At 40.1% G+C, this 16,989-nt stretch overlaps 1 protein-coding gene across 1 annotated transcript in view; it reads left to right on the top strand.

The window, feature by feature from the left end:
* Positions 1-9,688, top strand: part of LOC132892959 (cytosolic sulfotransferase 3-like) — a 31,020-nt gene extending 21,332 nt beyond the window's left edge. The window contains exons 5-8 of the mRNA XM_060931553.1: positions 3,254-3,380; positions 6,287-6,384; positions 6,748-6,922; positions 9,410-9,688. Coding sequence (XP_060787536.1) covers positions 3,254-3,380; positions 6,287-6,384; positions 6,748-6,922; positions 9,410-9,522 — 513 coding nt within the window. The 3' untranslated portion in view covers positions 9,523-9,688. The remainder of the gene's footprint in view (positions 1-3,253; positions 3,381-6,286; positions 6,385-6,747; positions 6,923-9,409) is intronic.
* Positions 9,689-16,989: the final 7,301 nt, after the last annotated feature.

Here is a 16,989-nt window from a genome sequence, read left to right as displayed (position 1 = left end):
ACAAATAAACTTGAATGAATGTAAGATGGCGGCCAGATGGCTTCACTCTGACGAGCTGATGAGCTCTCCAGATTTCATATCGAGCTCAGTGGTGTAGACTGGCTTTGCTGTCGCAAACAGACTTCCAAATTCATCCTTATGTCTCCTTCATGCACTGACTCATTATATGCAGTTAAATTTCTAGGTTGATTAATAACTATTTAACTGATAGAAGATGATTACAGTACATGGTGCACTGAAAGAAATCCACTGAGTGTTTTCTTTTTTTGGGTGTGCCAATTAAATAGAAAACACAGTAAATACAGTAATAAGCAATGCAGTGACAGAAACTCAACATTCATCAACTTTATTTAATAAGACTTGAACAATAATAGCAAATATAAATGTGAACAATGGCAAAACATCTAAACATACAAAGAGGTCAAATGGCAGAGAATAAATCCCTCAACCTCAAATATTTAGTATCTCAATGTTCAAAAGTCCCAAATGAGTGAGATAACCACTGTACATACTCTACATACAGTTTTAAAGTCCCTTATGGGCTTTGTTGTGCAACAGAGTGGAACATTTTTTTTTAACACAATAATGAGTTTTACATCAACAATCGGTCAAACCATGCTGCCTGCAAATGGATGCATCAAAAACAAAAAAAGGTATTCTCTCTGGCTGCATCATGGCTTGAAGAGGACCCTGGCTCTAAAGTGTCCATAACCTTAAAGGAGATATGCAGAACCTTTATTTTTAAATACATTTCTGAGTGGATAGTATCTCCATCCTTGACTCTTGTATGCTGCATAAATAGGAATACAAAAATAAATATTTTTGAGAGTTAAATTCGACCACAAAGTTGGCATTCGAGCTGCCCCACTGAGCCAGCCAGCCCTGAGTGAGTGACGTCACAGCAGTAACCGGTTTTAAGGCCAAGGCCTTTGACAGCTATAGACCAAAGCCAGATTTGGCAGGTGAGAGTGGTTGCAATGGCATCTTCATTCAGCTTTATTGGAGATTCTTCGGATTCCTCAGATAATAATACATTTGACTTTGATAGTCCTGAAATTGGAGTGTGTGTACATGCTACTGCTATACACGTAGAACCGTATCAGCTCGAACCATCGGAAATTGAATCCGATAGTAACACGTTGGCCACGGAGGCCCCCCCACCTTACGAAACAAAGCCAGAGAACAAAGCCGTCTAGAGAATTGGATGGAATTGAACTGACAGTCTCATGTGACTCTCATTAAAACAGGATAGGCGTTATAACATACATGTACATGCATGCATTTTCACTGATAAAAGATAAAAAGCTAATTAAAGAATCAGATGAACTGAGACAATCACATTCTGAAGCAAATTAAATAATCTTATACAGGTAACTTACAAGTTACATGTACTCATCTAAATGCAGGTAAACAACGAGTGTTGTTATGTAACCAAACGAAAGTCGCATTTTACCCATCTGTGTTCTTGCTTCTTGAAGACTGATCTTGTGGCCAATTGTTTTGAAATGCTCACTTCTTCGTTCAATTCTTCGTTCATTCGCTTCTTCCACGTAAGGGCGAGATATTGCTGCTGAGGCAAAAATATCCAGCGGAGAAATCTGATGACTGGTCCACTCATTCTCCATTTTCTCCATACTGAGTACTCTGCCATTTACTGCTTGGCTCACACTCCAGGAGAGCTGGTGCAACTTAACTTACTTTCCTTTTCTTGTAGTTTTCTTTTCCTTCAATTGTTGGTACTAAACCCTCTTTCAATACGGGCTTATAGCCAACGCTCCTCAACAGATCAGAGGTTTCGTATGAGTCATCAGTAAAATGTGCCCGTGAATTTCTTGCAAAACGCGTCCAAATCTTTGCAATTTGAACATTCTTGGGCCATGGATGCAACACCAATCCACCTTCTGTCATGTTGTTGCACCCACCAGCAGCACATCTACGTGGCATGGCAATAAATTAGCTCAAAATGGTGGATCGAAGTTGCAGTTACCGTAGCTCTGTGTTTTAGTATAGCGAAAATGGCAATGAGACCAATAGCCTCCCTGTGGTGACGTCACAGATGTAAAGGTCATTCACTCAGACTGCTACCTATATGTGAACTATTACTATATTAGATTTATTGTTAACACTTAAAACTATTCCTGTGCCATTCTTGAGGTTTCAAGTCATTTATAAAAAAAAAGTGAGGCCATGGTTACATGGTTAATGCAGCATAAATACTAAAAACCGGTCTGCATTAGCTTTAACCCCAAAGCCCTTTATTCACAGATTTCTCTGTAAATATATTATCAATAAAATACTGCTCACCTCCTTCTGCTTCAACTGGGAAGGGGATTGAGGCAGGGTTTCCTAATCCTGAGGCTGCATCTGTGCATGTTGAGGGCAGACCTCATTAGTGAACAAGCTAGTTATTAGCATGCATCTTAACTGAGCTAGTGCATTAGCTGGTGTATAGTGGACCTACAAATTCACTGAGTTCTTTGCAGACCAAAATTACATTCATTACTCGTCTCATTTTCAGTGACAGTAAAGGTAACCTCATCTCATCTCATCTCATCATCTCTAGCCGCTTTATCCTGTTCTACAGGGTCGCAGGCAAGCTGGAGCCTATCCCAGCTGACTATGGGCGAAAGGCGGGGTACACCCTGGACAAGTCGCCAGGTCATCACAGGGCTGACACATAGACACAGACAACCATTCACACTCACATTCACACCTACGGTCAATTTAGAGTCACCAGTTAACCTAACCTGCATGTCTTTGGACTGTGGGGGAAACCGGAGCACCCGGAGGAAACCCACGCAGACACGGGGAGAACATGCAAACTCCACACAGAAAGGCCCTCACCGGCCATGGGGCTCGAACCCTGACCTTCTTGCTGTGAGGCGACAGCGCTAACCACTACACCGCCGTGCCGCCAGGGCAGTAAGATATTATAAATAATATAATCTTTCTTTCTATTGTACATAAAACTTTTGGTTACAGTGTTTTGCAAGCTGTATGTATTACATTTTGAGGGTTTTTCACCATAAACAAGGCATTAGAATAAAGTTGTTATTAAAAAAATGAGTGAATGAAATAAGGTCACTGACATGAAAGATTATCGCTTGAAGCCTTGTAGTGGAGCAAAGTGCTACTCTCCTGTTTGTGCAGCCTTCCAGTATCTCATACAGAATTTAATGACATTAAACAGCTATGTACTGTATATTCTATTCAGGTTCTGAATATTAATCTTTTCATTCATGTATTCCTTTAGGTTGTCTATGTAGGTCGCAATGCCAAGGACAATGCTGTGTCTTATTTCCACTTTGAGCGCATGAACAAGGGACAGCCTGAACCAGGAGACTGGAACACCTACATCCAGACATTCATGGAAGGAAAGAGTGAGTGAAAGATTTAGTCTTTTTAATATTCTTTATTTAAAGGTGCTGATTGCAAAGTTGAATTCTGGGCAAAATGTTCTATGGCTATAGTTGTTGGAGTTTTGAGATGTTGTGATGCTGCATACACCGTGTACCCTACATGCATCACTGTTTTGCTAAGATAAAATGCGTCCCACATTTTACGATTCTGAAAATTGCTGACAGCAAGTGTTCGCAAGCGATTGTAAGCCCAATTCAGTACATCTACAGATAAACTTATACAAGTTACATCTAGGGCGGCACGGTGGTGTAGTGGTTAGCGCTGTCGCCTCACAGCAAGAAGGTCCTGGGTTTGAGCCCCGTGGCCAGCGAGGGCCTTTCTGTGCGGAGTTTGCATGTTCTCCCCGTGTCTGCGTGAGTTTCCTCCGGGTGCTCCGGTTTCCCCCCACAGTTCAAAGACATGCAGGTTAGGTTAACTGGTGACTCTAAATTGACTGTAGGTGTGAATGGTTGTCTATGTGTCAGCCCTGTGATGACCTGGCGACTTGTCCAGGGTGTACCCCGCCTTTTGCCCGTAGTCAGCTGGGATAGGCTCCAGCTTGCCTGTGACCCTGTAGAACAGGATAAAGCAGCTAGAGATAATGAGAATGAAGTTACATCTAAAAGAACAATTCCAGAAACCTTTAGTGCTTTTGGATGTAATAACAGATGTGAAGATAAGTCTGGTATAACTTTTCACCGCTTTCTGGCGAACTCAGAAAGACAAGAAAAAATGGTGAGCTGCAGTTAAACAGGAAGACTGGATGATTAAAACATCCTCATGTGTGTGGAGAACATTTTATATCAGGTTAGTGTGAAAACTCTCTGCAACATTAAAATATATAGCTGGATGTGTGCTTTGGATGCGATATATTGTATTAGACCTAATGCTTGGCTTGACTAGCAGTATGTTTGTTATGTACTGATAATGTAGACTTGGCTAAACACCATACAATATGCTAGCTCTAGGCCCTGGCTTGTTTATTACTATTAGAAGTCCACATTTGAGCTTACCTTTGTCATAACAAGGTATTTTTCTTTATCGGGAATTTCCCATAACATTCCGGCATAAATGAAAACTGCCTCAAAATATTGGTAGGCATGTACTTTTGTATGCCTTTAGCGTCTCTGGTGTATTTAGAAGTCCTAAATACTAAATAGTTCAGGATGTCATAGTATCCCAGCTTGGCAGCTGGTTTGCCGTTCGCTTTTCAAGCAGAATAAATACATTTGTGGGTAAATTCAAAAAAAGTCTTTACTTTTGTCACATGTAAACTTAAACACAGTGAAATTCCTCCTCTGCATTTAACCCATCTGAAGCTGTGAACACACACGTGCGCACACACACACACACAGGAGAGAGAGAGAGAGAGAGAGAAAGAGAGCGCAGTGAGCAGAATAAATAAATACATTTGTGGGTAAATTATATGGACCTGTGATGCATGCATGTTTCAGCATTTGGATGTCATGCGATCTTCTGGTATGATCTAAATTTTTTTTGGCACAGTGTTTTCTGCGTGTTGCCATCTTGGTGTGACAGTTCCATAGTTATGCCAACAGAGGCTTTGCACCGTCATGTGACCCCATAGCAACGGTAACTAGGGCACCATGACATGCATTTCCATGAAGGTAAGAATAAAAAAAAAATCACAACTGCAGCACGGTGCTCATTCTTATTCAGTAAAGTGAACATGAGCCTCAACACAGCAGTTCTGCACAGCCTAACCTTCACCGGGACTTAAAATGCCTTTACATTCGGAGATCCTTCAGTGCACGTTGTGTGCACGCTTGGAACCCAGTCATTATGGGAAATACCTGATGCTGATTTGAGCACAATCAGCACGCTGTTTTCACAAAGATTTTGTGAAGTCTTTTGTCAGGTATATGATGGTCAACGGGTCTAAGTGCAGGAAGAGTGTTTATTAGCAGCTGTTATATTTACAAAAACAAAACACAAATGAAACCGAAAGCAGAGTCATAAACATGTTGAGAAACAAACATGACAGTGATAATGATAATACTTCACAAAGCCTCTATGTCCTTATATGCATGTGCTGATTGCACTCAAATCAGTATCAGGTGTTTCCCATAATGACTGGGTCCCAAGCACATGCACCACGCACTCCGCAGGATCCCTGAATGTAAATGTACTTTAAGTCCTGGTGAAGGTTAGGCTGTGCAGAGCTGCTGTGTTGAGGCTCATGTTCACTTTGCTGTATAAGAATAAGCACCGCGCTGCAGTTGTGAAATTTTTTATTTCTTACCTTCATGGATATGAAGTGAGCATACCATAGGGTTTTTGACCTCTCCTTTTGACACTGAGTCCCGCTGAATGCTTTTCCCCCATTTTGCCCTTCTACGTTAATAAATTTCTCTAGGTTTTTCCCCCAGTGATAAATTACTTTTGGCAAATTAAAAAATCTGATGTCTTTGTTTCGTTCAAAAGGATTTGCATATCCAATAATGCAGCAAAACCTTCCCATACTGATCAATAACAATTAACTTGGCTGAATGAAGCACTACAAGTGTGCCCCCTGTTATGGCAGCATAGTTACCATTGCTATGGGGGTCACATGACGGTGCAAAACCTCTATTAGTTAAAGCTCTTCGTGGAAAAGAAAAAAAAAAAGCTCCTCACGTTCGGCTATTTCCAGAGGGTCATTCTGTTTACCATGAGGGAGGAAAAGGGTTCTAAATCAGAGAAAAGCGACCCTCAACACATCAAAATGATCACATCTCGTCTGCATCATATTGTTCTTGCGAGACATTGGAAAATCTTATGCACAATAAAAAAATTTGAAAATTTCAGATGACTTTGCACTCAGCACCTTTAAGTATGTCTCATGTTTAAAAAAATGCAATGTAATATATTCCATTTCACTTTGTAGAGGTGTTTGGACCTTGGTACGATCACGTGTGTGGCTACTGGAAGAAGAAACAGACATACTCTAATCTTCACTACATGTTCTTTGAGGATATGGTGGAGGTAAAGAAAGAAGAAAGTATATTCACTTGGCCATAAAATAATAGGAAATGAAAAATAAGCTCCCATGGTCATAGTAAATTGCACAATGTATCTTTGAATACATACTTGTTGCAGTTCACTTCAGGAAAGGAGTCAGACTACAAAAACTCAAGTAATTTAGTATGAACCCTGCAGTATGTTTGTACTGAAACTCTTTATCTGTATTCAGTTGGTTAGCAGAGGAGTTAATAATTACTCTTCCATACCTTCTAATTCCCAGTTCAGGATGGCAATAATGAAATATTTTAGCATGATCTTCATTACTATACGTGCAGAGGAGTTTGTTTGTTTGTTTCTTTCTATTTAACATTTTTGCTTTTCCAGGATACAGGACGTGAGGTGGAGCGCTTGTGCTCTTTTTTAGGTTTATCTACACCAATAGAAGAAAGGGAGAGGATTACAAAGTCCACGCACTTCGATGCCATGAAGCAAAATAACATGACCAACTATTCTACTGTCCCAATCATGGATTTTACAGTCTCACCATTCATGCGCAAAGGTTAAATGCCATGGATCTCTGTACAAACTCTGTGCATAATTATGCCCAGAAATTATAAGCATAGGCTTATATAGCACATCCACATGCAAGAGATTTATGTAGGTCTTAGGTTAATGACTACATATTATGGCTCTGCTTTTCTTTTTTCTAGTTGGCTTCTATCTGGATGCTTATTTATCTATTTACAACTATATTATGTGATTAGGTTTTAGATTTCAGAATCATTTGAACATTTAGTTTGTATTACTTTGTTCTGGAGTGAACCTGTGTCTTTCATGCCATTGAAGACAATAGAGTATCAACAATTCCACCACCCTCTGTCCCAGAACTTGTGGTATTTACCTCAAAATTCACATCAATGGATGGTCTAGTCCGGCAATTGACTTTGTGGCCAGGGCTGTCTCAAGTGGTGCACTGGGGTCAAAAGCATATATATATATTTTTTTTGCTGCAGGGCCAGGCTAAGGGAATGTGGCTTATGGTTGGTGTGCTAATACAAAACATATATACAGTGGAATTGGAAGGTATTCAGACCCCTTCAGGGTCCCCCCACACACTTTGTGTAATAGATTTAATTTAAAATCAATTAAATGTACTTTTTGAGGACATAAATTGACATACTATGGTCCATAATCTCAAAGCAAAAACATGGTTTGTTCATTTTTTTTAATTTGTTAAAAACAAAAAACTGAAATCTCTCATTTGGATAAGTATTTAGACCCTTTATTCAGTACTTTGCCACCAGTTACAGCTTAGTTTTCTACAAGCTTTAACTGCATTTAAGCAGTTTTTCCCATTCAAGCAATCAGATTGGATGGAGTGTCTCTGAACTGCCATCTTCAGGTCTCTCCATAGATGTTTAATGTTGCTGAAGTCTAGGCTTTGGCTGGGCCACTGAAAGACATTCAGAGACCTTTACTGAAGCCATTCCAACTTGGTCTTGGCTGTATGCTTTGAGCCATTGTGAACCTTCACCCCAGTCTCTTGTCGTGTGCACTGAGCAGATTTTCTTTTAGGACCTCTCTGTATTTAGCTGCATTCATCCTTCCATCAATTCTGAACAGTTTGAGAAGCAAACTCACAGCATGATGCTGTCACCACCATGTTTCACTGTAGGGATGGTATTACAGAGGAGTATATCATTTTTGCCAGATGTCCCACTTGGAGTTCTGTCCAAAATATTCATCCTGGGATAATCAAAGAAAACTGGATGCATCTAAGCTCAATTTAGAGCTCCTTAGCCAAGGGTCCAGATACTTATCTCATCTCATTATCTCTAGCTACTTTATCCTGTTCTACAGGGTCGCAGGCAAGCTGGAGCCTATCCCAGCTGACTAGGGGCGAAAGGCGGGGTACACACTGGACAAGTCGCCAGGTCATCACAAGGCTGACACTTAGACACAGACAACCATTCACACTCACATTCACACCTACGGTCAATTTAGAGTCACCAGTTAACCTAACCTGCATGTTTTTGGACTGTGGGGGAAACCGGAGCACCTGGAGGAAACCCACGCGGACACAGGGAGAACATGCAAACTCCACACAGAAAGGCCCTCGCCGGCCATGGGGCTCAAACCCAGGACCTTCTTGCTGTGAGGCAACAGCGCTAACCACTACACCACCGTGCCACCCCTGGATACTTGTCTATTCTTTATTTTTAATTAATTTGCAAAAATTTCCAAAAAAAATTTTTTCCCACATTTGCCATTATAAAATACGGTGTTTAGTCACTTTAATCAATTTTAAATATAATAAAACCGAAGGGGTCTGAAAACTTTCCAAACCCATTGTATAACTGAGCCTAAGCACCAGAGGTTTATTAGTGCTTGATCTATTCGTGAATGACTGGATAATTCTATCTCAAGATCCATTTCATATACAATCTTTGCTATCATTTTTGCTGATTCATAGTGACTATGGTTACCTACTTGTGCCTTGCTGAAGACACACCCAGCCCTGCACCACACCTCTGTTAAAAAAGAATTGTAAATGTTACTATCTCGGCTGGAATGGGAATTTATTTCATTCTACAATTGACTTAGCCTTAACCTTTGGCCATAGATTAATTTTACAAAAACTTGAGCAAACCTGTTTTGCTTATCTCAGCGTCAACAGATTCAAACATTTGGTGTTACAAGCCGGTTCTGTTTGCATTTATTATCAATCCGCTCTTTAGTCACAACATTGCTTGGCTCCAGTCTCAGTGCTGTTTCTGTGCTTCTGACCATATGCAAGTCTCAGTCACTGCTCCTTATCTAACATTTATACTGTATCTTAACTTTTTCCTTACACTGCAAAGGCACCCTTTGCTGTGCAAAGGGGGGAAAAATCAAATGAGAGTTTGGTGTTTGGTTGATACTGTCATTGTCAACATATACAAAATAATTCTTGATAGAATCAAGTGAAATTTTGCTTTTTTAACCCATTTTAGTCCTATCAAATTTATTACTTCACGTTTTTCCCTCTCCATTCTTGTTTCATCAGGTAAAGTTGGCGACTGGAAGAATCACTTCACTGTGGCTCAGAATGAGAAGTTTGATGAACACTACAAGCAAAAGATGAAGAACACAAATTTACAGTTCCGCACAGAGATTTAGGACCTCATGAGGCCTCATAATTTAAATGTGAATGTTAATCCAATTTATTCAAGGGCAACCTTGTCCACATGTATTTTTCATGCAGCACACACTGTATGTGATATTATGAGACATTTTTGTAATACTGAGATTTATAATACTGATTCAAATAAATCTTTTGATTAAATATTTTAGTACAGCTGTTCAAAGCAACACTATTCTTAGAACTAGTGGTTAAATGCCTACAGGAAGTGGTGACTGGAGATTCTTCGGATTCCTCAGATAATAATACATTTGACTGTGATAGTCCTGAAATTGGAGTGTGTGTACATGCTACTGCTATACACGTAGAACCGTATCAGTTCGAACCATTAGAAGTTGAATCCGATAGTAACATGTTGGCCACGGAGGCCCCCACCTTACGAAATAAAGCCAGAGAACAAAGCCGTCTAGAGAATTGGATGGAATTGAACTGACAGTCTCATGTGACTCTCATTAAAACAGGATAGGCGTTATAACTTATGCAACATACATGTACGTGCATGCATTTTCACTGATAAAACATAAAAGGCTAATTAAAGAATCAGATGAACTGAGACAATCACATTCTGAAGCAAATTAAATAATCTTATACCGGTAACTTAAATACACAATACAAGTTACATGTATTCATCTAAATGCAGGTAAACAATGAGTGTTGTTGTTTTGTATCCAAATGAGAGTCGCTTCTTACCCATTTGTGTTCTCACTTCTTGAAGGCCGATCTTGTGGCCGATTGTTTTTAAATAATCTGACTTTCAGTTGTTCGTTCAGTTCTCCGTTCATTTGCTTATTTCACGTAAAGGCGAGATATTGCTGCTGAGGCAAGCATATCCAGCAGAGAAATCAGATGGCTGGTCCACTCATTCTCCATTTTCTCCATACTGAGTACTCTGCCATTACTGTTCGGCTCAGGCAATTACTAAAACCCAGGATGGGACGGGATGTCACCGGTTTTAGCAACAACCGCGGGGAGGTCACTGCCCGAGCGATAATATGTCCCGTCCAGTTCCATCCCGAGTTTTAGCAACAACCCTCGGCTCACACTTCGGGAGAACTGGTGCAACTGAACTTACTTTCCTTTTCTTCTAGTTTTCTTTTCCTTTAATTGTTGGTACTGCACCATCTTTCAATACAGGCTTATAGTCAACGCTGCTCAACAGATCAGAGGTCTTGTACAACCCCGATTCCAAAAAAGTTGGGACAAAGTACAAATTGTAAATAAAAACGGAATGCAATGATGTGGAAGTTTCAAAATTCCATATTTTATTCAGAATAGAACATAGATGATATATCAAATGTTTAAACTGAGAAAATGTATCATTTAAAGAGAAAAATTAGGTGATTTTAAATTTCATGACAACACCACATCTCAAAAAAGTTGGGACAAGGCCATGTTTCCTACTGTGAGACATCCCCTTTTCTCTTTACAACAGTCTGTAAATGTCTGGGGACTGAGGAGACAAGTTGCTCAAGTTTAGGGATAGGAATGTTAACCCATTCTTGTCTAATGTAGGATTCTAGTTGCTCAACTGTCTTAGGTTTTTTTTGTCATATCTTCTGTTTTATGATGCGCCAAATGTTTTCTATGGGTGAAAAATCTGGACTGCAGGCTGGCCAGTTCAGTACCTGGACCCTTCTTCTACGCAGCCATGATGCTGTAATTGATGCAGTATGTGGTTTGGCATTGTCATGTTGGAAAATGCAAGGTCTTCCCTGAAAGAGATGTCGTCTGGATGGGAGCATATGTTGCTCTAGAACCTGGATATACCAATCAGCATTGATGGTGTCTTTCCAGATGTGTAAGCTGCCCATGCCACATGCACTAATGCAACCCCATACCATCAGAGATGCAGGCTTCTGAACTGAGCGCTGATGACAACTTGAGTCGTCCTTCTCCTCTTTAGTCCGAATGACACGGCGTCCCTGATTTCCATAAAGAACTTCAAATTTTGATTCGTCTGACCACAGAACAGTTTTCCACTTTGCCACAGTCCATTTTAAACTAGAAAAGCACTCGGAGAGCGCAGACCTCCGCCAAAAATCCTTTAAAAAATCCGGGATCCAGAAGGTGATCCGGATCACCGTCAAAATTTAATGGATTGTTACTTGTGCCCAGTCACACCTCTGGAAAAAATTTCAGAGCAATCTGTTCATTACTTTTTCCGTAATGTTGCTAACAGACAAACCAACAAACAAACAAACCAACGCTACCGAAAACATAACCTCCTTCGCGGAGGTAATAATAATAACTAGAATGCATTTCCAGAGAAAATGCGAAAGTGTGCTTTCTCAGGTGCACTGCCATGGCGACTCCGCAAGAGAGGCGACCGCACGCCCACACGACAAGTTTTGTGTCAACATGCGAAATTTTGGCCAAGACACAAGACAGATTCTCATATGGAGATGACAGGCCGGCAAGGTTCTTTACAGGGACATCCCAGAGCATCACTAACATGAAAATGTAGATGTAATTCTAAATCCGTAAAGAGATATGACCCAAAACACGTTTTTGCTCATTGTGGCGCCCCCTAGTGGACAAATGACACCAGGTTTGATGAGGGTACATGAACTGGTGCTGAAAGTCATCTCAACAAATTTGGTCTTGATACGTCAAAGCGTTTCTAAGATATGAGTCAAAATAGGTTTTTGCTAATTGTGACACCCCCAGTGGCCAAATGACACCATATTTGATGAGGGTAGTTTGGATGGTGTCCAAAGTCATGCCACTAAATATGGTCTTGATACGTCAAAGCGTTTCCATGATAAGAGCTCACTTCCTGTTTGGTGGCTTTGCCATCGATTTTGATTGGCTGCCACGGGCGAACGCTTCGATGTATGAGAGCGAAACGAATATCATTCATTAGGCATAGACTGGAGATCATGTGTGCCAAGTTTCGTGATGATCGGACAAAACATGCGGCCAGGGTCACTCTACCTTCACTTTGGACAAAATTCAAAATGGCGGAAAATCTAATTAGGCGGAGAATGACGTGATAGGGTGCGTTGGAATCCTCCAAGGATTCCAAAGGCACCAGACTTATGAAAATTGGACATACGGATCAAAAGTTACATGCATGAACGCATGTAAGACTGTGATCAGTTGGTGGCACTAGAGCGTGAGATGTACCAACATGAAACTTGATGAAATCAATCAGGGTCCACTCCTCTATCAGTGTACCAAGTTTCATGACTTTACACCTTACGGTTTGGCCTACAGAAGGAAAAATCTGTTTTTTGTGTCGCACTCCCATTCATTTCGATGGGGAAAAAATTAATCCTTTAAAAAAATCCGGGATCCAGAAGGTGATCCAGATCACTGCCAAAATTTAATGGATTGTTACTTGTGCCCAGTCACACTTCTGGAAACAATTTCAGAGCAATGCGTTCATTACTTTTTCCATAATGTTGCTAACAGACAAACCAACCAACAAACAAACAAACCAACGCTACCGAAAACATAACCTCCTTGGCGGAGGTAATGAGCCTTGGCCCAGAGAAGATGTCTGCACTTCTGGATCATGTTTAGATACGGCTTCTTCTTTGAACTATAGAGTTTTAGCTGGCAACGGTGGATGGCACGGTGAATTGTGTTCACAGAAAATGTTCTCTGGAAATATTCCTGAGCCCATTTTGTGATTTCCAATACAGAAGCATGCCTGTATGTGATGCAGTGCCGTCTAAGGGCCTGAAGATCACGGGCACCCAGTATGGTTTTCCGGCATTGACCCTTACGCACAGAGATTCTTCCAGATTCTCTGAATCTTTTGATGATATTATGCACTATAAATGATGATATGTTCAAACTCTTTGCAATTTTACACTGTCGAACTCCTTTCTGATATTGCTCCATTATTTGTCGGCACAGAATTAGGGGGATTGGTGATCCTCTTCCCATCTTTACTTCTGAGAGCCGCTGCCACTCCAAGATGCTCTTTTTATACCCAGTCATGTTAATGACCTATTGCCAATTGACCTAATGAGTTGCAATTTGGTCCTCCAGCTGTTCCTTTTTTGTACCTTTAACTTTTCCAGCCTCTTATTGCCCCTGTCCCAACTTTTTTAAGATGTGTTGCTGTCATGAAATTTCAAATGAGCCAATATTTGGCATGAAGTTTCTCACTTTCGACATTTGATATGTTGTCTATGTTCTATTGTGAATACAATATCAGTTTTTGAGATTTGTAAATTATTGCATTCCGGTTTTTTTTTACAATTTGTACTTTGTCCCAACTTTTTTGGAATCGGGGTTGTACAAGTCTTCAGTAAAATGTGCAGAGCAGAGGTGAGACCACTTTGTAGGTGCCCAATGTGCCCATGAATTTCTTGCAAAATGCATCCAAATCTTTGCAGTTTGAACATGGGCCATGAATGCAATGTAAATCCACCTTCTGTCATGTTGCTGCACCCGTCAGCAATACATCTACATGGCATGACGATAAATTAGCTCAAAATGGAAGCTTGAAGTTGCAGTCAGGTCTGTGTTTTAGTATAGCGCAGGGCTTTTCAAAGTGTGGGGCGTGCGTCCCCTAGGGGGCGCCAGAGTTCTTCGGGGGGGGGGGGCGCAACGTGGGGATAAATAAACCAGAATAAGTTACTATTGTGGGGCGGCACGGTGGTGTAGTGGTTAGCGCTGTCGCCTCACAGCAAGAAGGTCCTGGGTTCGAGCCCCGGGGCCAGCGAGGGCCTTTCTGTGTGGAGTTTGCATGTTCTCCCCGTGTCCGCGTGGGTTTCTTCCGGGTGCTCCGGTTTCCCCCACAGTCCAAAGACATGCAGGTTAGGTTAACTGGTGACTCTAAATTGACCGTAGGTGTGAATGCGAGTGTGAATGGTTGTCTGTGTCTATGTGTCTGCCCTGTGATGACCTGGCGACTTGTCCAGGGTGTACCCCGCCTTTCGCCCGTAGTCAGCTGGGATAGGCTCCAGCTTGCCTGCGACCCTGTAGAAGGATAAAGCGGCTAGAGATAATGAATGAATGAATGAAGTTACTATTGTGGACATTTAGCGAACTTCAGCTAGCCTTTGCCAGAGACATAATGGATCGATTTTTAGTACCTAAAGCTACAGTGAGTGAGGAGACAGAGTCTGGGCCAAGCCAAAAAAAGAAGGAAGTAAGACCACGATTATTTAAAATTTGGATTTTCATGGACTGGATCTGAAGATGCTCCACTGCCACAGTGTGTTGTCTGCCAAGAGGTGCTTAATGATGCTATGAGATGTTTAAAATCTGTAAAACAAGATGTTTAAAAAAAAAGCACAGATGTTTAAAATGTGTAAAAAAAAAAAGATGTTTTAAAAAGCACAGATGTTTAAAATGTGTAAAAGAAAAAAAATGTGTACAACAACCATTTTTTAAAATACGAATGGAACATTAAAGCAACAACAAAAATTGTAAGGGGAGCGCTGTTGTTTATTTGCTCTCTGAGGGGGGGCTGACTGTCCCACACTTTGAAAACCCCCACCTTAAAGTATTCTTAAAGTTTACTCATACTGTATGTACACAAGAGTGTGATGCATTTACAAAATCACAAGACAGAATGTTGAAAACAAGTTTGATATATTTTCAAACATTTCAAAAACAAAGACCTATGAAATCAAGTCCTTCCTTACTGGAGAAAATGAAAGGAAAAAGTGCACATTTGCATGTTAAAACGTAAACATAATGGTCTCTCCAAGATCAAGTCCTTATTTGTAAAAAGTGGTAAAGCAAAACTTGTGCATATGCTTGTAAAAGTGTAAACATAGCGTCTTAAACTGAGAACAAAAGTCCTTCCTTGTCAAAAAAGTTAAAAGAAAAGTGCACACCTTTGGAAACAAAAATAAATAACTAGATAGAAACAAAATCTGTACTTTTATGATCATACAGGCCTGTATGTAAAGATTCACAAATCAATGTACAAAGTACTTTCCTATATGTTGCTAAAAAAACTGAAACTGTTAATGCTGTCTGGCCTGACATGATCAAAACAAAATGTGTTCTTGTTGAAACAGCTGATGCTATGTACATAACACCATTGCCAAACCCTTATGAAAGGGACTAGCTTGATCAGTAAAGTCAAGTCAAAAGTTGTTCTGTTTTTGTGTATGATTTTAAGGTACATAAAGATAATGCAATTGAGAACACATACTATATACTGTAAAGTTTTAAGCTCCAGCATTATATTATATTAATATATAAATTAAATGTTAAGCAGGAGTCAATGACTTGACCTTATTATGCACTTGGAGCAAGATATACTAAGTATTAGTACTTTGTGGCAGAAAAACGTAAAAAGTATACTAAAGTATAAGTTTTAGTATTAAAATACAAGTGTAAGTCTTAGTATTAATGTACTTAGTCTTAGACTTTTGTTTATACTTTTCAGTATAAGCCAAGTATACTTCACTATACTATTCTTAAGTATATAAAATATAGTTTATAAAAAGTCATCTTCAAGTATACTTCCTCAGTTTTAGTAAAAAATAAGTATACTCATAGTACACTTGAATAAACTTCTTTTTGCTAAGGGGTGGGGCAGGGGAGATGCGAGACAACGGTACTTACATGGTACTTGGTGAATTAATTGTAAGCCAATCAGAATAGATTTGGACAACATACGTAGGTAGGCCATGCCTACTGCACTACTGCGCACACTTTCAATCAGAAGACAGCGATGGCGAGTGGTCAGCCCAAGACTGCGTTTTCATATTGGAAATACAGCCATTACTTTTCATTACTTGAAATAAAAGGCAAAAATGTCTATGTGCAATGCACATTATGTCGAGGAACAAAGCGTTTGTTATGAAGCACCTCATCTCAGAGCATTTTTTAAGGATTTTCCACTAGGAGACCAACTGGTCTGGGCAATACAATCACAGGCCCCAGAGTCCATGCAGCTGCACAGCTGCGGCATATTCTGTGATGCAAAATGGTTCACCAATCACCATACAGACAAACACACTACAGTGACTACACAGCTATCAAGAGTAATTACCAAGCACAAATGCTATGTTAAAGACACTCAAAGTTACACAGTAATGACATCGGATTCTGACATCAGCCATCTCAGTAACCAAATTTTAGTTTTGTTTTTCTTAACCAACATGATCTTGTGTGTATATCTTATAACATAGATCTTCGTTTTCCTTGTTAAATGTATACTTACATGGTACTTGGTGAATTAATTGCAACTGATTGAACCAAATGATAAGACATAACTTAGTTTAAAATTTGGTCTCCCAGTGAAGCTGGTTTGGCATTGACTAGGAGACCAAATCTGGCCACTGGGAGACCATTTGGTCTCCCAGTAACTATGTTAAAAAATGCTCTGCCTCATCTCATGGCCAGTGATGGGAATAACGGCATTAGAAATAAACGGCGTTACTAACGGCGTTATTTTTTTTTAGTGACGAGTAATCTAAGTTGCATACCAGTTTGATTTATTTAATATGCACTATGAAGAGTCTATA

The sequence above is a fragment of the Neoarius graeffei genome, chromosome 10 (genome assembly GCF_027579695.1).
Source record: "Neoarius graeffei isolate fNeoGra1 chromosome 10, fNeoGra1.pri, whole genome shotgun sequence".
Lineage (NCBI taxonomy): Eukaryota > Metazoa > Chordata > Actinopteri > Siluriformes > Ariidae > Neoarius > Neoarius graeffei.
This window is presented reverse-complemented; position numbering and strand designations above follow the sequence as displayed.